At 43.9% G+C, this 25,495-nt stretch overlaps 1 protein-coding gene across 3 annotated transcripts in view; it reads left to right on the top strand.

Moving 5' to 3' along the window:
- fgd6 (FYVE, RhoGEF and PH domain containing 6) overlaps positions 1 to 25,495 on the top strand; it is a 312,715-nt gene that overhangs the window by 126,761 nt on the left and 160,459 nt on the right. For all 3 annotated transcript variants that reach the window (XM_072471885.1, XM_072471884.1, XM_072471886.1), the window contains exons 9-12: positions 13,841 to 13,891; positions 13,979 to 14,037; positions 14,151 to 14,222; positions 22,354 to 22,422. In XM_072471885.1, the coding sequence (XP_072327986.1) occupies positions 13,841 to 13,891; positions 13,979 to 14,037; positions 14,151 to 14,222; positions 22,354 to 22,422 (251 nt within the window). The remainder of the gene's footprint in view (positions 1 to 13,840; positions 13,892 to 13,978; positions 14,038 to 14,150; positions 14,223 to 22,353; positions 22,423 to 25,495) is intronic.

The following is a 25,495-nucleotide window of genomic DNA, read 5'->3' as shown; positions in this document are numbered from 1 at the left end:
GTGGTTCTTACTGCCTGCACGTCTGCGGCGGCTTGGTTTTCCTCGGGGGTTCTAGCTGCTGGTTTACCGTGAGCCGCTTGTTCCCAAACGCGGGACAATCTTTTGACCACCCACTTCTCATTATGAGCCTCCTCCGAGGGGTCATAATTACTACAGGCATTCTGTCCTGCATCCGTGGCGTGGGAGATAAGGGTGCGGGTCCATTTAGCTATATTGTCTGCGGACAAATGGGCACGGTCTACGTTGCCGAAAATGGCTTCAAAGTGAAGCCACAAGCGTCCTGCGAACGCTGTGGGGTGTTCAGACTTTTTCTGTCTACATTTATTCAAACCGTCTACGGGGTCGTCCCGGTTGTACCCGATCGCATCCAGGATCGCGGTATGCATTTCTGCAAGGGTGCCTCATCCTACATTCTGTGGGTCGGGAAGGGCTGCTGCGACTGATGGGTCTAAGCTGAGGACCGTGAGCTTTACCTGCTCCTTTTCATCCAGGCCGTACATGGTCACCTGGTGTTTGACGGTGGCAAAGAAATGGTGTGGGTCTGAAGCAGGGAGGAACGGTGTGATTTTCGCACACGCGTCCCGTAATTGGGTCACTGTGAGGGGGGTGGAATATAAGACCTCCGCCTCGTCTGCTGTGGCGGTGCGGTGGGTTGTTACAGGGTTCATGGGAGCCTGTATTATCTGCTGTGTGGGGGGGGGTGGGGGTGCTCTCCTCCTTTGGGGTTTTCCCTGCGCACATGCTCCCTGAACATATCTCTGCGCTGTCTCTTGCAGTTCTTCCCAATCAGGGCCGTCTTCCTTGTCTAAACCTTCCCCAAAGGTGTCTTGGAATCCCTTTTGCACAGAAAGCATTGCTTGCAGGTCTGCAATTTGCTTTCTGCACTTTGCATGGTCCAAGGTACTCTGCCTTTGTTCCATTGTTGCAGCGTGGAGCGCTCTCAAGGCTGCCTTGAGATCACTGCATTGTTTCTGGAGCGTCTCTACCTGCTTTTCCGTTTCTTTCTTTACCAGGACTGCACGCTGCGTGTCCTGATAAGCCTTTTCATACTGGGACTGGAAACTACTCAAGTGCGCCAGACAAGACTGGTGACCTCGTTTGGCATCAGCCACCTCTTCGTCCTTTGCTGCTAATTTCCCTTTTAATTCCAAGTTCTCTTTCTCCATTTCGCATACATCGATTTTACTCATACGATGTATGCCTTCTGTTTCTTTGCGGAGCGTCCTGACGACCTCCTCTGTGCCTCGCAATTGTGCCAGACAGGACACAATTGCCATCGGCTTGCGCGCTTTTGCTAAACTCTTTTTATGGATCTCACTCGGGTTCACCCACCAAGTATGCCCTATGCTTCCGGGACCTGAATCATCATTATTGCAGAAATCATTCCACATGGGCCATCCTTTGCCCTGTAGAAATTTGCAAATTTCCACTTCCCAAATGGGACACTGTCCCACTCTAACGCTGCTGATCGATGCGACCGCAAATTCTTCGGGGTTCATGAGGCGCTGCATTGCCTGCATGGCTATCTCTCTTATCTGCTCGTTACGTTCAAATTTGGAACAGGGGGCTAAGGTGGTGTCGTAGATGCGGGTACGGCTTGCGCTAATTTCCGAAAATACAGACTTCCGACAGTTTTGACGCAACAAAATCTATCAGTTTTACCTTATAACCCTGTTAGTTACGCATGCATACACACACTTCCGAATTGTGAATTATTAACCGGAACCGCTTGAACACTTGTGGGTTTTTTTTGTTTATTGTTTTCGATTGGATTCTAATTCAAATTGTTGGGGTTCTCCCGGAGTGGTTTTCCACTTCTGTGTCGGGTCCCACCAGAGTCGCCAATTATGTTGCTCTTTTTAGCCTTAGTCTATTGGCTCTGATTACGTCACCTTTGCTCACGAGTCACCAGGTATCTTTCTGATACCGCCACGTGGTTCAAGTTCAAGTTATGATCAATAAGTCAGCACACCGCTTAGTAAGATTGAAATCAACGGTCGTTTATTATATACAACAAGTAATGTTTACACAATAATCCTACTATCTATATAATAAACCTATCACTACTGGCCAATACTTAACTTTAGGAAGAGCCCACCAGGTCAGGGAAACGAATGGCTTATCCAATCGGATCTGGCCCGCGGGATTCAAAAGGCTGCTACAGGTCGATGGCTAGGAGTCTTTATCAGATAGCGATCGCTGGACTCAAACTTACGGTTGCTGGTTGCTGTTCTTGCGGAGGTCTCGAGCAGGCGGAGAAGGGAGAGAGAGAGAGACCTGAACTTGGCCCCTCACTTTATAGGGCCCAGGGGCTTCCCGCCTCCCGGGGCGGCCCTTGACCCTGAGTCCCAAGTGATTGGACCTGTTCCTAATCACTGGGGTCGCTACGTCCAATTGCGAGGCGATTCCCCGATCGGGGGGTGGTTGTTCACCTGCCTTTGTTTCGGCCACTGCAGGCGCCGACAGGTCTGGCCCGGTATTCAATTGCTAATATGTTGCAATTGTTCCCGGGGATAGCTGATTAGACTGCAGATGTCTGGGTGGATGGGCTGTTAATAGCCCTGAGTATCGATCTGGGCCAATTTCCCCAGAGCCGAGTATGCTATTCTGTCTGCAGCTGTCCGTTTCTGTCTTGTTACCTGCTTTTCCCAGCAGCCTTTCCGGTTAGCCATTTTAAGTCGGGTTTTGGCCAAATTAATCGGGACGCAGCCATTTTACATGGCTATAGTATTCACTATGGAAGATACAAGAAACATTCCAGTAATAGCTGTAAATCGGGAGGTGGCGAGGGAGAGAAACTTGGTGAAATTGCAATCACTAGGAAAGCAGCACTGAGCAAACGGGAGCTATGGGTTGATCAGTCTCCAGGTCCTGATGGACTTCACCCAAGGATCTTAAAAGTGGGTCCTAAATAGTTGTTGCATTGGTGTTAGTTTTCCAAAATTCATTCACTTTTGAAAATGTTCCATCAAACTGGAAAGTAGCAAACGTGACCCCTCTATTCAGAAGGGAGGGAGGCAGAAAACCACCAATTATCGGCCAGTTAGCTTGACAACTGTCATGCGGAAGGTGTTCGAATCGATCATTAAAGAGGTTATAGCTGCTCACTTAGACCAACTCTTGGTAATTGGGAAGAGCCAGCAAAGTTTTAGAACAAAGAACAAAGAAAATTACAGCACAGGAACAGGCCCTTCGTCACTCCCAGCCTGCGCCGATCCAGATCCTTTATCTAAACCTGTCACCTATTTTCCAAGGATCTACTTCCCTCTGTTCCCCGCCCGTTCATATATCTGTCGAGATGCATCTTAAATGATGCTACTGTGCCCGCCTCTCCCACCTTCACTGGAAATGGAAATTATATTTAACCAATTTACAAGAGTTCTTTGAAGGAATAACATATGCTGTGGATAGATGGGAGCCTGTAGACGTACTGTAGACTTGGATTTCCAGAAAACATTTGATAAGATGCCATATCAAAGGTTATAGCAAAAATTAAAGGTTCATGGTGTATGTAACTTTTAGCCTGGATTGAAAATGTCTGGTTCTTTGTCTGGTTGGCAGGATGTGCTGAGTGGGAGGCATCAGTGCTAACCATCATGCCGCCCCTCTCAGCATCTATCTGTCAAGCTGTCTCAGAATCATACATGTTTCAATAAGATAATCTCTCATTCTTCTAAGCTCCGTGCTGGACTTTGCTGGGATCTCAACTTTTGCAACTTACATCAATGACTTAGATGAGGGGAATAAAAGCATGGTCGCTAAGTTGCAGACAACACAAAGATGGGCAGGAAAATATGCTATGAAGTAAACATACGGAGTTTGTGGACATAGATAGATTGAGCGAATGGACAATTTCACATTTTCCTACATTATACTCCATTTACCAACTCACTTAACCTTTCTCTGACTATTTGTAGCCTCCTGGTGCCCTCTTCACACCTTACTTTCCTATCTATCATTGTGTCATCAGCAAATTTAGCAAACATACCTTTGGTCCATTCAACCAAATCATTTATGGAAATTGTAAAATGTTGAGGCCTCGGCACTGATCCCTGTGGTACACCGCTCATTACATCCTGTAAACCAGAAAAAGTTCAATTTATGCTAATCTGTTTCCTGTTAGCTAGCCAATCATTTATCCATGCCAGTATTTTACCCCCTGCACCATGAGCTTCTATTTTTTGCACTTACTTTGATGTAGTACCGTATCAAATGCCTCTTAGAAATCCAAGTACAGAAAATCTACCGGTTCCTCTTTATCCAAAATTCATGTGACTTCTTCAAAGAAGTCCAATTGTGGGCGGCAGGGTAGCACAGTGGTTAGCATTGTTGCTTCACAGTGCCAGAGTCCCAGGTTCGATTCCCGGCTTGGGTCACTGTCTGTGCAGAGTCTGCACGTTCTCCCAAAGTCTGCGTGGGTTTCCTCCGGGTGCTCCGGTTTCCTGCCACAAGTCCCGAAAGACGTGTTGTTAGGTGAATTCTCCCTCGCTATACCCGAACAGGCACCGGAATGTGGCGACTAGGAGCTTTTCACAGTTACTTCATTGCAGTGTTATTGTATGCCTACGTGTGACAATAAAAGATTATTTTTTTAAAGTTGGTTAAATATGATTTCCCTTTCACAAAACCATGACTGCAATGAAGTACTGAGACTGAGATGACTGGTCTCAATCGACCAAAACTTCTTCCTTTGTGCTAGGTCCGACTCCAACCAGCGGAGGGGTTCCCTCTGATTTCCATTAACTTCAATTTTACTAAGGTTCTATTATGCCACACCCGGTCAAATGCTACCTGGACGTCAAGGACAGTAACTCATCTCACCTCTTGAGTTCAGATCTTTTTTATTTCTATTTTTGGACCAATGCTGTAATGAAGACATGAACCAAGTAGTTCTGGCAGAACCCAGACTGAGCATCAGAGAGCAGGTTATTGCTGTGCAAGTGCTGCTTGATAACGCTGTTGAAGACAACTTCCATTACTTGCTGAAGATTGAGAGTAGACTTGTAGGACAATAAGTGGCCAGGTTGGATCTGTCTTGCTTTTGTCAACAGAACATAATCTGGGCAATCTTTGATCTTATTGGGTAGATGCCAATGATGTAGTTGGACTGGAAACAGCTTGTCTATGGATGCAGATAGTTCTGGAATACAAGCCTTCAGTACTAGATAATAGAATTTACGGTGCAGAAGGAGGCCATCCGGCCCATCGAGTTTGCACCGGCCCTTGGAAAGTGCACCCTACTTAAGCCCACACCTCCACCCTATCCCCGTAACCCAGTCTAACCTTTTTGGACATTAAGGGCAATTTAGCATGGCCAATCCACCTAACCTGCACATCTTTGGACTGTAGGAGGAAACCAGGGCACCTGGAGAAAACCCACGCAAACATGGGGACAGCATGCAGACTCCGCACAGACGGTGAAGCCGGGAATCGAACTTGGGACCCTGGAGCTGTGAAGCAACAGTGCCAACCACTGTGCTACTGTGCCGCTATTATTTCCAGGATTTTCGCAGAGCCCATTGCCTTTGTATTATCCAGTGCTTTTAGTCATTTCTTGATGTCTTACCTTGTGACCTGTTTTCACATTCCATTTTAGCCAACACTGAGGATGTTCATATGCTTGTAATTGCTTTTATATATGTTTAAGACACTAGTTTCAGACCCAAATTTCTCACCTTCAAATTGAATGTGAAATACCATCATGTTATGATCACTCCTACCAAAAGAATCGTTTGGTGTGATGTCATTAATTAATCCTGTCTCATTACACCTTACCAGAGAACTGGCTATTTTAGACCTACTAGGTTCAAAACATATGCTCTGAAAAACTGTCCCAAAGGCACTCTATGAACTTATCCTCCAGGATTTTCTAATTTGACTAATCCAATCTATGTGAAGGTTAAAATCTCCCACGATAATTGCAGTATCTTTTTTACAATCCCCTTTTATTTCTTGATTTGTACTCTGTCCTATACTGTAGCTACTATTAGGAGGCGTTATAAACCAGTGACTTCCTTTCTTTGCTGTTTCACATCTTCACCAAACTGATTCTACATCTTGATTTTCCAAACTAAGATCATGGGCTGGATTCGCCACCCCATCGCGCCACATTTCTGTTTCACCCGGCAGGTGGGATGCTCCGTTACGCCGGCCGGTCAATGGGGTTTTTCATTGTAGAGCTGCCCCACGCCATCGGGAAACCCCTGGGCTGCCGGTAAAATGGACCATCCTGCCACCGGAGAATCCAGCCCCATTTCTCACTACTGCACTGATCCTGTTTTATTAACGGGGCTACCACAAACTCCTTCTGAAATGTTAAATATCTTTGAATATTCAGGACCCAGCTGTGGTCACTTATAAACATGTTTCTGTAATGGCTATTATATTGTCCTCATCTACTTCTATTTATGGTATCAATTAGGGGCAGCATGGTGGCACAGTGTTTAGCACTGCTGCCTCAGTGCCAGAGACCCGGGTTCGATTCCGACCTTTGGCAACTGTCTGTGTGGAGTTTGTACGTATTCCCCATGTCTGAGTGGGTTTTGTCCGGGTGCTCCACTCTTCTTTCCCCCCCACCCCACCCCCAGTCCAAAATGTGCAAGTTAGGTGGATTGGCTACACTAAATTGCCCCTAGGTGGGGTTACGGGGATAGGGTGGGCGATTGGACCTGGGTAGGGTGACTTACAGAGGGCAAGTGCAGACGCGACAGGCCAAATTGCCTCCTTTTGTACTGTAGGAATTCTATGAGAATTCATCCATCTTGTTACGAATGTTGCATGCATTCCGTCAAAGAGGCTTTTAAAGTTGTCATTTACCATTTTCCCAACTCTGACCTAACCTGCTGCACTGTTCTGTTTGTATTCTGTCCCTTCCTGTCTCACACTATCGTTACCCTTATCACAACCCTGTACTACACACTTGTCCTTTGTCTTTAACTTTCCAAATATCCCCTCTGTGAACACACCTCTCCCACAATTTATTCTGAAGCCTTCTCTACAGCCTGTTATACAATTCCCCAGGACACTGGTCCTGATGCGGTTCAGGTTTGATCTGATCCTTACTAAATTGGTAAAACCAGGAAAGAGTGAAAAAACTGAGTCATTAGATGTTGCAGCCTGCTGAATGCTTGAAAATTCTGCCCGAGAATGACATAGATAAGAATTTCAGAAAAGTGTAGTGTTATCACTTGAGATCAGATATTCTCCAGTTGCGAAAAATGTTGCCAAATATACTACATGCTGAGTGCTGGATGAGTGTCTAATTGGAGTCGGAACAAACAAGGCACAGAAGTGAGAGCCACTGAAATGTATGGCATTGCATATTGAATGTGAGGTGCATGATGTTGAGATTCACAACATGTAAAATAGAGTAAGACAGTTCCTTGCATCTCTGTAAAATGTTGTTTACCAGGAGGATGGAAGTGGTCAGTGACCATGATTAGTGTCCTGGATAGCTAAAGATAAATGAAGTGTGATGAATAGTGTAGAATGGAACTGTATCTTGTAAATTTAATGTAAATAGATGGGATTGTGTTCACACACGAACATCTCAAGACACGGAACATCTTAAATTGCTTAAATTTCATTTCTGGTTTGTGATGTTGGTACGTTGCCAGATGGTAACCTTTCTACATTTCTATTATCTTGCAGATCTACATTGTAATCTATAAATTAAAGTAAATGAGAACGTGTTTGAATAACTGCCAAATTCAGCATGTTAAATTTGGCGTAGTATGAATTGCAGAGATTAGATGTGATGCAGTAAAATTATGAAAATGAAATGAACTCACTTGATTACTAACACAAAAAGTAGCAAAGTAATGTTCAAAACTCAGTATTCTTTCTCTGTTCCATGGCTTTAGTTTAATCTACAGAAAGCATGTTACATCAGACCTTCTGTTTGACCATGCAGCAAAGGATTGATACATAGCTATCAGAAGATTGCTGAAAAGAGACATATTGCCAAAGCTTTTCATCTTGCACTCATCAGGACAAACAGGAGAATACCAAATTTAAATGATCACAACAATTTATACTACAGGAGAAAAAGGTGCTGATAATTTGGCAAGCCAAGTCTGGCTGAGGCATTGCCATGGAAAAAGCAACGGGAAGCTATGGACTTCCCAAAACTCCGGGTAGTTCAAAGGTGGTTTAAGGCTTGAACATATTTTTTTTATTTACAGAGAGCAGGTCCCTGGATATGAACATATATTGCTTCCAAAAAGCATAAATAAGCATGTTATGAGCTTGACTGATTATCTTAAATTAGTTGTAATTATTAGTGCACACAGGATTTTTCAGTGGAATGACATCTAACAGTAGACATTTTGAATTTTGCGAGTGCTGCTGGTTGAGTACAGTCAGCACGCTGCCTGTTACAAACTAGCAAAGGAACATGTTGTTTGGTTCAATCAGCCCGAAAATCGGGCACTGAAATTCTTACATGATGGTGCTCAATTGTGAGGTGGACAGACATCTTTTTGGAAAGATGGTTGCATCCCGTTATTGGGAAATACCACTCGTGTAACAGTACTAAACAGCTTGCTTAATCTCTTGTTCAAAGTTTTGAGGTACTTTGCCTTTCCAGGGCAATTGAAGGTAGACCGGGCAGTTTTCAGGTCCAAAAGTGGCAACCTTTGACCCATTTGTGAGTTTACATGATAACATAGTCACACTGATCCGATCAGGATATCCCTTTTCCCAAGGGATAGTTTTGGTGTGCTCTATCAAGCTTGAAGGGTGAGCAATTGGCTAGTGCCTTATTCACATTTTTGTTGATAATTCCAATCATATCTCACGTGAAGGTGTATGGTTTCCAACCTGTTTATTGACTGGTGAAGGTAGGCTCGCAGTAGACAGTAGTGGAGAATTCCACCACATGCGGGGATTTCTCAACTCGCACATTGAGGAAAGGGAGTGAATTAGACTGCAACTCCTCAAAAGTAAATTTGAGTGTGGGATGAGCATATTATTGCGTGTAAGAAAATCTATACACCCAGTTGCAGACTCAAAGTTTGCAAACATATAATTTAGGATCGGAAATATGTGCTGGATAGGAGGTTAAGGCGCATTCCATCAAAAATGCTTTTCTTATAGAAACCAACAAACATGTTCGTGATGTGAACCCAGAGGAGATCCCATGGCTACACCATCTATTTGGGCACACGTAGTGTCATTAAAGCTAAATTTGACTGCGCAAGTTGCTAATTTCATAAGTTCAAACAATGGAGACTCAGAAAATGGCAGTGCATATGTATTGCTGTGATCGCGGTGGCATAGTGACATTGTCACTGGACTAGTATTCCAGAGACCCAAGGTAATGCTCTGGGGACCCGGGTTTCGAATCCCACCACGACATGTGGTGGAATTTGAATTCATTGAAAATTTGGAATTAAAAGTCTAATGATGACCATGAAATCATTGTTGATTGTCGCAAAAACCCATCTGGTTCACGAATGTCCTTTAAGGAAGGAAATGTGCAGTTCTTACCTGGTCTGGCCTACCTGTGACTCCAGACCCACAAACACCCTCTGAAAAAAGCACGCCAGTCAAATCAAGGGCAATTAGGGATGGCCAAATAAATGCTGCCCAGCCAGCGTCACCCACATCCCATGAAGATATTTCAAATAAGAAAGAGAAGATGTCTCAAAATTGTATTCTGCAGTTCATTAGTGCTGATTTTGGATTTAATGGAAAATCAAGAAAACTAGATGATTTTTAGTAGAACTTTTCAAAAACACCTCTGCCTTTCCATGTGGAATTATTGTGGAATGCCACTAATGTCATTTTACAAAAGTCTAGAACTAAGTAAAAGAATAACATGAGCAGCAAGCATGTTATTTTTATTTTATTTACTTTTTGGATATGAAGATTTGGGGAATCTTCATTTCATATCATTTCAACTCAGAATAGTATGATTGGTGCAGTCAGACTTTATCTAATTTTCTCTCACCTGGAGGGCAGGGTAGTGCCTAGTTTCCACATGCCACATCAGTAACATGCTGTGTCAATGGTTTGATAAACCACATTCAAGCTAGTTTGTATCTTCCAATGCTACATCTTAAATTGGTCGCTGCAGTATGCGTTTAGGCATGCAGTGTCCTGTTTTGAACTGCCTGATTGGAACTCTAATCTTTCTGCCCAGAATAAATCAGTGCATGTGTGGTTCTACATAGTCGCACAGCTCCTATCCAGCAGGTAAAATGTAGATGATAGTTTTGGCATTATCTAAACATCTAAATTAACTCAATGGTCTTAATTATAGTCTTATGGTCTAACTTCAGACAGATCTAAAACATGCATGAGATCCATTTTCCTCAGGCACTTCTTAAGTCCAATTTGATGGTGTACTAGAGTCAAATTCAATGCCAAATTAAAAGAGTGACAACCCTTCCCCCTCATGTCTCCTTTTCTTCCAGTTCAGTTGGGCCCAGGATCCAGATTTGAACAACAGCTTTAGCATTGGTGCAAAATTAATGGTGCTTTCTGTGAGATTGAAAGTGTAGGATAATTGCACCCAAAGTCTTGTCATTAAAAACACTTAAGTGTATTTAAGGCTTTTAGAAAATCCATTGTGGAAGTAACTTTTTTTTTAATGCTAGTTACACCTAATTAGTGTAATCTAGTGAGGTGTTCCTCACCTGTACTTTGCCCTGCCAAACATACAGGTAAAAGTTCATGTTGTAACACTCATGGTTCAATTCTTCTGTTGATTCTGCCACAGCTGAATAAAATTTTCTTATAATGAAGTTGATGTGCAAGTGATTATAATTGGTTAAGGACTGATCAGAATCAACATGTTAAACAATGAAGGTTTAGCTAATAATTTGGGCAGCACGGTAGCAATGTGGATAGCACATTTGCTTCACAGCTCCAGGGTCCCAGGTTCGATTCCGGCTTGGGTCACTGTCTGTGCGGAGTCTGCACATCCTCCCCGTGTGTGCGTGGGTTTCCTCCGGGTGCTCCGGTTTCCTCCCACAGTCCAAAGATGTGCAGGTTAGGTTGATTGGCCGTGATAAATTGCCCTTAGTGTCCAAAATTGCCTTTAGTGTTGGGTGGGGTTACTGGGTTATGGGGATAGGGTGGAGGTGTTGACCTTGGGTAGGATGCTCTTTCCAGGAGCCGGTGCAGACTCGATGGGCCGGGTGGCCTCCTTCTGTACTGTAAATCTATGATAATCTATGAATTTGTGCTTGGAGTAAGATACTGCATCCATCAGGATTGCCTTATATGGGAAGGTCAGTGTGTTGGAATTCTACGCTTGGATTTGATATTAAATTACTTGACACCTACTGTTCCTGTAATGCACTGCCATCTTGTGATAATCTCCAAAACTTAACTTTCTTAAAACATTGTTGGATCACATTTTGCAGTGTCCCTTCTCACTATTGTGAGGTAAGGGAGAGCTCTCAATGCCAATACAGCCCAAGTGCCTGGTGTGGCAAGAGGGGAATTAGGCAGGGAAAAAAAATGTTAACTATTGTGATATTATAATCCGTAGATGCCATTTGATTTGTATTCAATTAAAACATCTTTCTGACCTTCAGCAAATTGCTACTAAAAATTGGAACAATAATTTGCATTTATGTAGTACTTCAATGTAATTAACGGTCCCAAGATGTTTCACATGGGTTTTCAGACAAAATTTGACAAGAGCCACATGAAAAAAGTATGAGAATTTAAAATCAAGGCAAAGTGCAGGGGTGCTAAGTGAGTGGAGTTAAGAAACGAGCAGTTCATTTTTGGATAAACATCAGTTAGTGTAGGGTGCAAGTTTGAGAGGTCAGCAAAGAATGCATGGGAATAGTCAAATCTAAAGCTTAGCACACTGTATGGACGAGGGTTTTAGCAACCAGCAAGCTAATGCAGGAAGGGAGTTGGAGGCGGGAGTAACAATCTTAGTGGTGCAAAGGATATGTGGTCAGAAGCTCATCTTGGGGTTAAATACATCTCCAAGCTCTGTGTCAGCCTCAGAGGGTTGTCAAGGAGAGGGCTGCAGTCAGTTTAGAGATAGATTATAAGGAGGTAAGGGAGGTAGAGGGGTACAGAGGTTTTGAAAGGTAATTCCACAGGTTAAGGCCCGGTTGAAGACACAGCTGCCAATGGTGGAACAGTTAAAATCAGAAAAGTGAAAGAGACCAGAATTGAACAAGCAGAGCGAGTTGAGTTTGTGGTAACGGGGGTAGGCTGAAGGCAATGGTTTCAGTGTTCCCAGTACCTTCTGTCTTCTGCCTTTTCAGCTGTTCAGTCTCACTTTTGCAGTTCAGTCTTTGGTTAAGCAAATAGCTGTGCAGTCTGTTTCCAAATTTCTGTCATTGCAGTAAAACTAAGAACAAGAAATGCATGAGAGCAATCTGAGGTGGTTGTCACTGTAAATATTTTATGCACACCATTTATTTTCTGTTGAGGAATCTAGCCTTGCCTCCACTTGATTGCCTCTTAGAGTCTGGGCTGCCTCAATATTGTGAATCGCAAGTATTGTGTACAGGAGCACTATTTGGAAAATACTTGAAAATTGGAGTAATTAAACATTTTAAGGCTTACAAAACTGTAATTCCATTAGTGAGAATAACCATTGGACTCTATGATATTTATATGCAACTTTTAAAACTGAAATCAAATTATATGTCCAGCATTAAGAATAGATACCAATATTGTAGGTTTTTTTTCTTCATTCTCTGGATGGAGATATCAGTGGCAGGACTAGCTTTTATTGCCCGTCACTGGTTTCCCCTGAGGTGAGCTTGGGTGCTACTTCTTTAACTTCTTTCTTTGTAACCATTTGATTCAACTGATGTATTGCTGGGCCACTTCAGAGGGCAGGTAGGAGTCAACCACGTTGGTGTAGGTAGGCCAAATTATTTCCCTGAAGGTCATTACTTGGGTTATGTTCCTTTGTTAGTGTGATCTTAACCCAAAATTCTAAAATAAATAACCCTTAAGAATGACAGGCTTGTAAACACTGAATGCAATTTATTTTAGAGCTACAGTGGTTCCAGTTTCCACAGAGAGTTACCAATAATTATCCATTATATGGAGCTGCATAAGTAAATTTAAACCTGATGTGCTGAAGACTTGCATGTTGTCAAATCCTTTCATCTTCCACTGATCAGAATGAACTGGCTTAAGCCGAGCAGTGTGACTAACAATGCCCCCAAACATGTAATGAATTTGTCAGATCATGTACCTTCTGAAAGTGAAGAGAGTCCTTGAAAGTGTGCCAAACAGATCTAGCGTCTGCATATTATTGACTTGTCTCAACCACCCTGCACTTGCAAAACCCAAAACAAAACATCTACTGTTAAATGTGATAGCATGATTGGGCATCATTTGTTGAACAACCCTGAATCCGGTAATATCTACACTATAACCAATTTAAGATGATCAGTTGAGCTTGTAACGTTATTTAGATGTTTTGTAGAGTTTTTTCAAAGTTGAAACTTTTGTGACAAGCAAATGCATTTTCCCCATCTCTTTCCCCTTTTCACTTCTCACAGCTTCAAGGTCCCTAGGTATTAGCATTGCAGAATTTTAAAATTCATTCATAGGATCTATATGTCACTGTCAATGCCAGCGTTCCTGATTGCCCCAAGACGTAAGCCTTAATTGTGAGTATAGACAATTGAGCTTGACCCCATTCTTTAAAAAATCCAATAGCCATGCGCGCACTCCCAGCGGGGCCTTTGGGTGACATTTACCTACTCAGTAAATATCTGATTTGATCATGATAGTTCATTCACCCACTGAATAAAGCCACTCACATCAAGGGAGCAAATTCACACTCTTCCATATATATAAGGTGCTCTCTGACTTAAACATTTTCAAAATCTTTATATTGCAGATTATGTGAAGAACCTGTCTAGAGATTGTGCTGATTATGAAGATACTCAAGGTACTGAATGATCTTTACTATCTATAAAATGCTGGATTTTTGTCTTCAATATATTCAGATAATAATTCTCTATTTTTATATTGTCAGCTGCACTTGCCATTGTTGTAGAAGTAGCGAACCATGCAAATGACATAATGAAACAAGGAGTAAGTAAACCAGTTTAGCTAGCTACTATGTTGATGCATTGCCGCATTTGCTTGTTTTTTTAAAAACTAGTTGTAATCTTAATGTTGTGTTTTTATTTCTCCCCTGCCTCCAGGATAACTTCCAGAAGCTGATGCAGATTCAGTATAGCCTAAATGGACAACAAGAAATTGTACAGCCTGGAAGGGTGATTATTGCTGACTGTCAACTGAAACTTTTATTTAAAAGAGAATTGAATTGTTTGGTAGACTGTTGACTGCAGACAAGGGGATATAAATTTCATTGAAATACTGGTAGCTAAATTCCTATTCTAGCATATTTCGTTAATTTTATACAGAATTGTGTTGGCAAATTATTTGTCTTTCTTGTAAGACCTGAAATGCAATTTTCTTTTATTGATGCTGGCTCAACTTTTTAAAATTGATAAGTGCAAATGTGATTTGGGTCTAGAAACAGGGGTCACAGTTTTGCATATGGGGTAGGCCATAGAAAGCTGTGGAGGATAAGTCACTGAATATCTTTAAGGATATGGATGTCTAGGCTCTAAAGGCATCGTGGAGTATATGGGTGGGGGGGGAAGAAAAACCAAAAAGAAAATGCTGGAAAATCTCAGCAGGTCTGGCAGCATCTGTAGGGAGAGAAAAGAGCTAACATTTCGAGTCCAGGTGACCCTTTGTCAAAGCTTTGACAAAGGGTCATCTGGACTCGAAACATTCCTTGGTTACTTTGTTTTACATCTCTGATGTAACCACATTGCTCTCACCCCCCTGCTTATTTAGTTAAACCCTCCCAATATCACTATCAAACAACCTTGCATGGACATTGGTCCCAGTTCTGTTCAAGCGCAACACATCTTGCCTGCACACGTACCAATGCTCCAGGAACATCAAGCCCCCCATCCTGCACCATCTCCTCAGTTACGCATTCATCTGCCCTATAGTTCTGATTTTATACTTACCTGTAAGTTTGTAAAACGTAAAAGCACAGAACAATGGTGTTTTACATTTCAACTCAGACACAGGTTTTAATAGATTAGTGCTTCTCCAGAATGAAGTGTTGCGTAGAAACACAGAGAAAAGGAGGAATAGGTAATTTCCTTTGAGCCTGCTCTGCCATGAAATATGGACACAGAGCTGTGATTTGTTTGCCTTTTTCTTACCTGAGAAATTATTATTAGGTGGGGTCAGAATAAGACTATAAGACATCGGAGCAGAATTAGGCCACTCGGCCCATCGAGTCTGCTTCGCCATTCAATCATGGTTGATAAGAGAGAATGTAATAAAGTTTAAATTAGGTTTACAGTGCATCTCTGTGAATGCATAATGTGGAAAATAAGGTTGGTGAGCTGCAGGCACTGATGAGCACGTGGGAGTATGATGTGGCAATAATGGGAGACCTGGCTCACAAAAGGTCAAGAAGTGGGTATTAAATATTCCTGGATACATGATGTTCAGGAAAGATAAGGAAGGAAATAAATAATATGGGGTGACAATATTGATTTCAGGATAATATTACAGTGTTGGGGCGAGAGGATGTCTTAGGGGGGTCAAAGACAGAATCTATTTAATTAGAGCTAAGAAACATTAGCATTACACTACTGAGTGTAGGTTTCCAACTCGTGGGCAAAATATAGAGGAATAAATCTGAAAAAAATATAGTTATGAAATGGGCCTTTGAGTCTCCTAATATCAAAGGATAGTCATAGTGGAAAAGGCAGATGGGGGAGGAGTTTCTAGTCTGTATTCAGGAGAATTTAAATGAAAATCGCTTATTGTCACGAGTAGGCTTCAATGAAGTTACTGTGAAAAGCCCCTAGTCGCCACATTCCGGTGCCTGTTCAGGGAGGCTGGTACGGGCCATTTACAATATCAGTATGTTTCCAATTCAATGAGGAAGAAGGCACTGCTGGCTCTGGTTCGGGGAATGAGATGAGCCAAGTGGATCATGTATGAGGAGGCGAAGGAATCAATGATTGTTGTATCATGAGGTTTAAGTTGGCTGTAGAAAAGGACAAAAAGAAATCCAGAGTAAAAATAATTAATTGGGTGAGGGCCACTTACAATGAAGTAAGAGTGGACCTGCCTCTGGTAAACTGGTATCCAAGATTAGCAGGCAAAACTGTAATTAAACAATGGGCTGCCTTTAAAGAGGAAATCGTTTAGGTACATTCCCAGGAGGTGAAGGGGAAGGACAAACAAATCATAGCTCTGTGTGATGAAACAGGTTGAAAGTAAGAAGCAGGAACAGAGTGCCGATGACAAATAACACCTTGATAATATAAATGAGACCTAGGATGAATGTACAAAGTTCTGATGGGAATTGAAGGAAAAAAATAAGAGCAGCACAGAGAATATGAGAAGAAACTGGCAGCCTATATAAAAGGGAATCAATATAAATAATAAAAGGGAAAATCGAGGACCAAAAAATGGATTTATACATGAAGGGAGAGGTCATGGCTGAGGCACCAAATTACATCTGTCTTTACCAAGGAAGACGGTACTGTTGAGTCATAGTGAAGGAGGAGGTAGTTGAGACACTGGAGAGACTAAAAGTTGATAGTGGAGGTGTTTAAAACGCTTGACTGTACCTAAAGTTGATCAGTCAGTAGGGCATCCGAGGTTACTGAGGGAAGTAACAGTGGAAATTGTGGAGTCACTGACCATGATCTTCCAATCTTCTCTAGATAAAAGGGTGATACCAGAGGGCTGGAAAATTACAAATATTACATGCCTGTTTAAAAAAGAATAAGAATAAATCCACCCGCTAAACGCCAGTCAGTTTAACCTAGGTGCTGGCAAAGCTATTAGAAATGATAATCCGGGACAAAATTAACAAGTCACCTCACAAAATCTCAGAATTGTCACAACAAAGAAGGGGACCCTGTGGCCCATCATTTCTGCTCTCCTAATAAGCATTTCAATTAGTGTCATTCTCCTTTTCCCGTAACCTTGCACTGTTCCTTTTCAAATAACAGTCTAATTCCCTTTAGATTGCTGGATTGAACCTGCTGCCACCATACTCTCGGGCAGTACTGAACAAATTGGATGGATTAAGGAAAGCCAGCACAAACTTGTAAAGGACAAATCATGTTTAACTATTTTGATGAAGTAATAGAGTTAATGAGGGTATACCAGTGATGGGCAACCTAGGCTAGTGAGTGGGCCGCAGGAGTGGTCCCCCTCCAACTCTGGGACACAAGATTGAAATTGGGTATGTTCATTAACTATGACCTGAAGTAAAAACCCCACCACTATTCTTAGAATTCCCCCTATACCAAAAAAGGATCAATAAGATATTTTAAATGGTGAACTGGGATTCCCTTTCCCTGACTCCTATGCAGACTTATCGGGTCAAACTAGTGTTTCAAGTTATCCCCCGGTATAACCCATATCTTCATAGAAGATTCTGTATACTTACCACTTAGTAGCTTCTATCACAGGACCAGCTTTTCTAAGTTGAGTAAAGTAAACTTTCTAATAACCACTTTTTCAGGATATCAATTTAAATTAGTTTTATTTTCAAATTAAAAGATAAAATCACTGTTTTCATAGAAAGGTAAAAAGATCTTGGGCGGGATTCTCCGTAATCGACGCGATGTCCGCCGACCGGCGCCAAAAATGGCGCGAATCAGTCCGGCATCGCGCCACCCCAAAGGTGCGGAATTCTCCGCATCTTGAGGGGCCGAGCCCTCACCTTGAGGGGCTAGACCCGCGCCGGAGTGATTTCCGCCCCGCCGGCTGCCGGGAAAGGCCTTTGGCGCCCCGCCAGCTGGCACGGAAATGACTTTGCCATGCAACGCATGCGCGGGAGCGTCAGCGGCCGCTCACGGCATCCCTGCGCATGCTCAGTGGAGGGGGGTCTCTTCCGCCTCCGCCATAGTGAAGACCATGGCGAAGGCGGAAGGAAAAGAGTGCTCCCACGGCACAGGCCCGCCCGCGGATCGGTGGGCCCCAATCGTGGGCCCCACCATGGGGACACCCCCCGGGGCCAGATCGCCCCGGGCCCCCCCCTGGAACCCGGAGCCCGCCTGCGCCGCCTTGTCCCGCCGTTCGAAAGGTGGTTCAATCCACGCCGGCTGGCGTGGGTTGACAGCGGCGGGACTTCGGCCCATCGCGGACCAGAGAATCGCCGGGGGTGGGCCCGCCGACCGGCGCGATTTCCGCCGACCGGCGCGATTCCCGACCCTGCCGAATCTCTGGTGGCGGAGAATTCGGGACACGGCGGGGGCGGGATTCACACCAGCCCCCGGCGATTCTCCGACCCGGTGGGGGGTTCGGAGAATCGCGCCCCTGTTCTTTGGATCCTCCTGGTCAGTTGTTAGACCTTCAGGTCTGCCTTGACAATCTTTCTTCTTTAACTTTTGGTCGTCTTCAGATGGATTCGCTGTGGTGCTTTGCTTACGAATGTCCTTCCCATAGATGACGCTGCTGACTGTCAGAATTTCAGGGTTTATATTGCCCTTTTAGCAGTCCAAGTGATTACATGACCTTATTGAAAGTAACTCTCTTTCGCTGGCAGGTTGGTTCATTGTCGAATACAATCTTTAGTTACAGACCCTAATCGCATTTAGTCTTTGAACTATCGGGTTCTGCGTGACAGGTAATAAATTTGGTTGACAGTTAATCAATTCGGATCCTGCTTCGTCAGCAAATGTTCTGATATCAAACCCAAGTGTTATCTTTTTAACCTCAATATTTGACCATAACTTGTGTTCAGTGAAGCAGCCTTCCTCTGCATCTCTGCATTCAACTGGCATCAGTATGTCACACATGTATTCTAACCTTATCTAAATTGGGATGTAAATTCTGACCCTTCTAAGTCGACTGCTTGCTAAAAAGGTTTAACTTCTAAAAATGTGTAAATTATCAATGTAAATTAAAGTATAAAGATACTATAATTGTAACTATAACCCTTTGCTACCTTGTAAGTACCACTTCATGTGTTACCAAAACTTAATTCACTCAAGTTTCTTTAACAGGATAGGAGTTGTCTCAAGCTTGTTGTATTCCAAACTGCTTGTCCTGCTGTTAACCCTTCGTGTGACTTTTTCCCTTACCTTAAAATCTCAGGTTTTCCAGACTTCCATGGGTCAAATGACATATTTTCCCATTTACCTTTACAGACCCCATGAAAAAGATTAAATGCATTTAACTTATACCGAGTATTTAAAATTAGTAATAAAAAATGCTGAATCGTTCATATGTTTAAATAATAATACTAATAAGCTTTTATTGTCACAAGTATGAAGTTACTGTGAAAAGCCCCTAATTGCCACATTCCGGCACCTGTTCGGGCAAGCCAGTACGGGAATTAAACACGTGGTGCTGGCTTTGTTCTGCATTACAAACCAGCTGTCTAGCCCAATGAGCTAAACTGGCCCTAAAGAACTTCAAATGATGAAAACAAAAGAAATATTTACATTTGGAGGCAGAGGGAACGCACGGCTCTCACAGTCAATGGTCTGAGCAACCAGCACACCCCTTACTTCACTTGCCCTTGCCTCACCTGCGTATTGGTTCAGACATGCCAGTCAGAAAAAAATTAGGAAATCAGCAGTATGTGGCAACCCTGAGCATAGGCACCAATCAACAAAATGTGTTGTGGGCTGCACTCAGAGCAATAGTACCTTGCAATAGAGCCTTGTGCTCCAGAATATGCCGCACCCATCGCCAAGCTGTTCCAGCACAGCTACAACATTGGCATTGCCCAGGTGTGCCCTGGACACAAGAAACAGGACAAATCCAACACAGCCAATTACCACCCTATCAGTCTAGAGCATAGAACATACAGTGCAGAAGGAGGCCATTCGACCCATCGAGTCTGCACCGACCCACTTAAGCCCTCACTTCCACCCTATCCCCGTAACCCAATAACCCCTCCTAACCTTTTTGGTCACTAAGGGCAATTTAGCATGGCTAATCCACCTAACCTGCACATTTTTGGACTGTGGGAGGAAACAGGAGCACCCGGAGGAAACCCACGCAGATAAGGGGAGAACGTGCAGACTCCGCACAGACAGTGACCCAGCGGGGAATCGAACCTGGGACCCTTACGCTGTGAAGCCACAGTGCTATCCACTTGTGCTACCGTGCTGCCCTACTCGCCATCATCAGCAGAGTGTTGGAAGGAGTCATCAACAGTGCTATCAAGCGGCACTTACTTGGCAATAACCTGCTCATGGATGCTCAGTTTGGGTTCTGCCAGGTTCATTCAGCTCCTGACCTCATTACAGCCTTGTTTCAAACATGAACAAAAGCACTGAATGCCAGGTGAGGTGAGAGTGACTGCATAAGCTGGATCAATGGGAACCAGGGGAAACTCTCCGCTGGTTGGAGTCATACCTGGCACAAAGGAACATGGTTGTGGTTGACGGTCAATCGTCCCAGCTCCAGGACATCACTGCAGGAGTTCCTCAGGGTAATGTCCTTGGCCCAACCATCTTCTGCTGCTTCATTAATGGCCTCCCTTCCATCATAAGGTCAGAAATGGGGATGTTTGCGGATGACTGCACTTGGTCAGCATCATTCGCGACTCCTCAGATAATGAAACAGTCTATGTGCAAATGCAGCAAGACCTGGACAAAATCCAGGGCTGACAAGTGGCAAGTTACATTCGCGCCACACAAGTGCCAGGTAATGACTATCTCCTACAAGAGAGGATCTAACCATCGCCCCATGACATTCAATGGCATTAACATCACTGAATCCCCTGCAATCAACATCCTGGGGGTTACCATTGATCTGAAACTGAACTGGACTAGCCACATTAATACTGTGGCTACCAGGGCAGGTAAATGGCTGGGAATCCTACGGCGAGTAACTCACCTCCTGACTCCCCAAAGCCTGTCAACCGTCTACAAGGTACAAGTCAGGAGTGTAATGGAATACTCTCCACTTGCCTGGGTGAGTGCAGCGCTAACAGCACTCAAGAGGGTCAACACCATCCAGGACAAAGCCCGCTTGATTGCTCCTCAATCCACAAACATTCAAACCCTTCACCAACGATGAACAGTGCAACCTTGTGTACCATCTACAAGATGCACTGCAGTAACTCGCCAAGGTTCCTTAGAAAATACCTTCCAAACCCATGACCACTACCATCAAGAAGGACAAGTGCAGCAGATACCTGGGAATTCCACCACCTGGAGCTCTGCCCCAAGTAATTCACCACCCTGACTTGGAAATATATCGCCGTTCCTTCGCCGTCGCAGGTACAAAATCCTGCAACTCCCTACCGAACAGCACAGTGGGTGTACCTACACCTGAAAGACTGCAGCATTTCAAAAAGGCAACTCACCACCACCTCTGAAGGGCAACTAGGAATGGGCAATAAATGTTGGCCTAACCACATCCCATAAATGATTTTTTTAATTTTAAATTATTCCTTAATTCCAAAACTCTATAGACCTCCAGCTTGAAAATATTCAAGGTCTGCGTTAACCAATCTTAATTTAAGCACCTTCTAAATTTATAACTTGATGTAAGAATAGTCTTATACATCCATGAATTATTTTGATGGATAACTTTGGTGGATGCAACATAAGGAGTATGCTTTTACCAAATACATTTGAATCCAGCTGAATTGAACAATTCTAACATATGGCACGAATTGTTAATTCTTTATTTCGGTTTTGTTTTTCTTTTTGGTATGAAACATTGATTAAAATATGTAGCTCAAAACAATAACTTTGAGAAATTACCAGGAAACCAACATGCATAAAATGTGAAAACTTGTGCCAATCTAAAAGCTCTTTGATTATTTATGTTTTCTTAAAAAATCTCATGATCAGCTTTCACTTCTTTTCTTCTAGCCTAACTGGTGGTCTCACAAAGCTTTATTTTTATTTTCCACTTCTTGTGGCACAGTGGTTAGCACTGGTGCCTCACAGTGCCATGACCCAGGTTTAATTCCGGCCTCGGGTGACCATCTGTGTGGAGTTTGCACTTTCTCCCAGTGTCTGCGTGGGTTTCCTCCCATAGTTCAAAGATGTGTAGGTTAGGTGGATTGGCCATACAAAAATGTCCCTTTGTATCCAAACGTTTAGGTGGGATTCCTGGGTTACGGGGATAGGATGGGGGCCTGACCCTAGGTAGGGTGTTCTTGCAGAGGGTCGGTGCAGACTCGATGGGCTGAATGGCCTTCTTCTGCATTGTAATGATTCTATGAACATTTCAGCCCCAGACCTTTCCATTGTATTCCTGTACAACGTGATTTGCACTTGTGAAATAGTTAAGTACAATGTTTCCAAAAAAATTGATCATGCCTGCTTTATTCAGAGCAACTGACAGCATTATTTTGTTGCTTGTCTCTTTGCCTAGGTCTTTTTGAAGGAAGGAACTTTGATGAAGTTGTCCAGGAAGGTTATGCAACCACGAATGTTCTTTTTGGTAGGTATTTCATGTTTAAATCCATAATTAGCCATAGTCCACAAGGGGCAACAAGTATATCACTCTGTTCACTGCGGTTCTGCGTGCCCCTGACCACCCATCCAGTCTTTCTCCGACCGGGCCTGTTCTCCCTTTGTCCTGCTTTCTATTGTCGCCAACACCTCATCCCTTCTTTTCCAGTGATTCAAATTTTCAATTTCCACTTCTGAACTTCAGCTAAAAGTTCATAAGATCTGTGACTCCAATTTTCCTTCTGACAAAGTCATTGGTTCTTCACTCTGTCCAGCTGACTCTAAGGACCCTTTCAAAAGCTGAAATCCTCTATGTGGTGATATGCATCACTGTAATGCAAATACATTAAGACTAGATAAACATTAGAGGGAGCACCGTAGACATCATGGCACACAGACATTTAACCAATAGGTCAGTAAGATCGGACACGACCAATGGCAGTCAAGACACACACACAGGTGACACCACCACAAGGGGGCTACCCATATAGAACATAGAACATTACAATGCAGTACAGGCCCTTCAGCCCTTGATGTTGCGCCGACCTGTGAAACCAATCTAAAGCCCATCTACACTATTCCCTTATCATCCATATGTTTATCCAATGACCATTTAAATGCCCTTAATGTTGGCTAAAAGGACACAGCACACATGATCTTTCTCTTTCCAGTGGAGACACTTAGTGAGTTCAGACAGGGTTGATGGAAACGCATCACACCCACTACGTGGATTGTAGCAGACTGGTTAGTTAGTCTAAGTAGCTATAGCAGGATTAACGGGAGAGTCGAATCCAAGTACGAGAATCGTTAACAGTTTAATAAATGTGTTAAAGCTATCTCCAAGTCTGAACCTTCCTTTGTCAGAGTGTACATCAAGGAAGCAGCTTATGCTACGTCAAGAGCATAACAAAACATGGTACCAAGGAATGACTGTTTAAATCCATATAGTTTCAACTCAGCAAACCGTGACGACCAGCAACAGCACCCAGGCAAGATGATTTGAGATTCCAGTTCCATAGCAGCTCAGGTGCCACGGCAATCTCAGTGCAAACTGGCGTGCATTCAGGCAAAGGTTTGAGATCTTCCTGGTAGCAGCCGACGTACAGGACGTGACCAATGCTGAAAAGACAGAACTTCTGCTCACAATTGCGGGTGCAAATGCAGAACAAATCTTCAAAACCTTCAAGTACTCCAGAGGGCAAGAAAAGAGAGACTTCCAGACTGTCCTGGAGAAGTTCGAACAATACTATGAGGAAAACACAAAGAAACCAACAGAAAACGGTAAAAGAGGCACCAATATTAACCACGAGGCTGAGGGAGGCGAGCAACGAACGACAATTTTGATTGGTGGCCATCTTGGAAAAGGTGCCGCACATGCGCACTTGAGAGAAGGGCGCAAAGTAAAGGAACAGTGATCTGCGCAGCGCAATCCATTCCTACGCTCTACGTCACAAGCATCATGAGGTCAGAGGCCCCGGGCCACGCCCACTTAAAGGGGAAATGTCCCAAAACACGAAAAAAAAAGTTTTAAAGACGTAAAACCCGATTCTTTCACCTGGAACGACAGCACAATGCCTGAAATTCGACCAGTAGCCTGAAAGTAACCTCCGCAGAACCCTGCAACATGCAGTAAGCACCGCCCTGGAAGATGATATGGTCTTGGAAGACGACGATTCAGACAAAGATTTCATCTTGGGAGGTGGCTACCCCAGTACCAAATCCGAACCGCAACTAGAGGTGTTGAAGACCCCGACGACAAGTTCTTCGGATTGGGGAATCCTCAGCCCAGCATATATGACATCCCGACTCGTGAGTGCAGGATTATGCTGCGGCTTGACGCCAAGAGACAGAGAGCGGTACAAGCCCACAGAGAGCGGCCTGCTGCCACACTGAGAGTGGTCCACGCACCGCGAAGAGTCCCCGACTCCACACAGAGAGTGGCTCACGCACCACAAAGGGTCCCAGCCTCCACACAGAAAGCGATGAAAGACTCCACAGCGAGACAACTGCATGTCTCCGCACAGAAAGTGAATCCAGTGACACAAGCCTCCACAGCGAGCTCGTGGACAGACTCCACAATAGAAGCAATGCAAGTCTCCAGAGCGTAGTCCTTGCATGAACAAGAAGTGATGACAGTCTCCACAGCGAGACCAATGCACGATTCCATACAAGGAGCGCTGCAAGATTCCACAGAGGGTGTAACACAAGCCTCCACAGCGAGCTCGTGGACAGACTCCACGATGGAAGGAACGCAAGACTCCAGAGCGCAGTCCTTGCATGACCAAGACCATGAGTGTCGAGCAACCTCCTCTGAGCAACCAGCAGCAGACGATGCAAGTCTGCCACGCTCAAGTGAACAGCAAGCAGACTATGACAGTCTACTCAGCTCAAGTGAACAAAAAGAAGACACTGAGGCTCTACCCACTGTATGCGACAAGTGACGACGGCTTCCCACTTCCCATACAAGATGTGCAACGTGACAGACCTCAGCTAGTGTGTACAGAGGCACTTGACAATCACAGTGAGACTACTGGTGACTCCGGTGACAACACGTTACTTCATACCTCATTCGCTCGAGCCTCTCCACAAGCAAATGCATTCCTGGATGTTTTGACTCCGGACGTGGAGCATCAAGAAACCTCAGAAGATGCAAGTGAACCTGCAATGACTCCGGACGGGGAGCGTCAAGAAACCAAAGCTGATTCAGGTGAACCAGAAAGTGCTCCAGACGGGGAGCATCGACAAGCCAAAACTGACTCAGGTGAAACAGACCGTACTCCAGATGGGGGAGCATCGACAAGCCAAAGCTGATTCAAGTAAGCCGGACATGATTCCAGACGGGGAGCACAACGGAATCAGTGACGGCACACTCAAGGAAACAGCAGATGCCACAAGGAACGCTGACATGAGTAACTGTGTGAAGGACTCGTATTATCCACAGAGTGTGGTCCTTGAGCGCAGCAAACACAACAACAAAACTAACCAACACAACCTATGAACACCACATCAAAGACAATAACAAGAAGCGTACCAAAGGCAACAACGTCGACAACAAGCACGAC

The sequence above is a fragment of the Scyliorhinus torazame genome, chromosome 13 (assembly GCF_047496885.1).
Source record: "Scyliorhinus torazame isolate Kashiwa2021f chromosome 13, sScyTor2.1, whole genome shotgun sequence".
NCBI classification, from domain to species: domain Eukaryota; kingdom Metazoa; phylum Chordata; class Chondrichthyes; order Carcharhiniformes; family Scyliorhinidae; genus Scyliorhinus; species Scyliorhinus torazame.
Note: the sequence above shows the minus strand (reverse complement) of the source record. Positions and strands in the feature narration are given on the sequence as shown.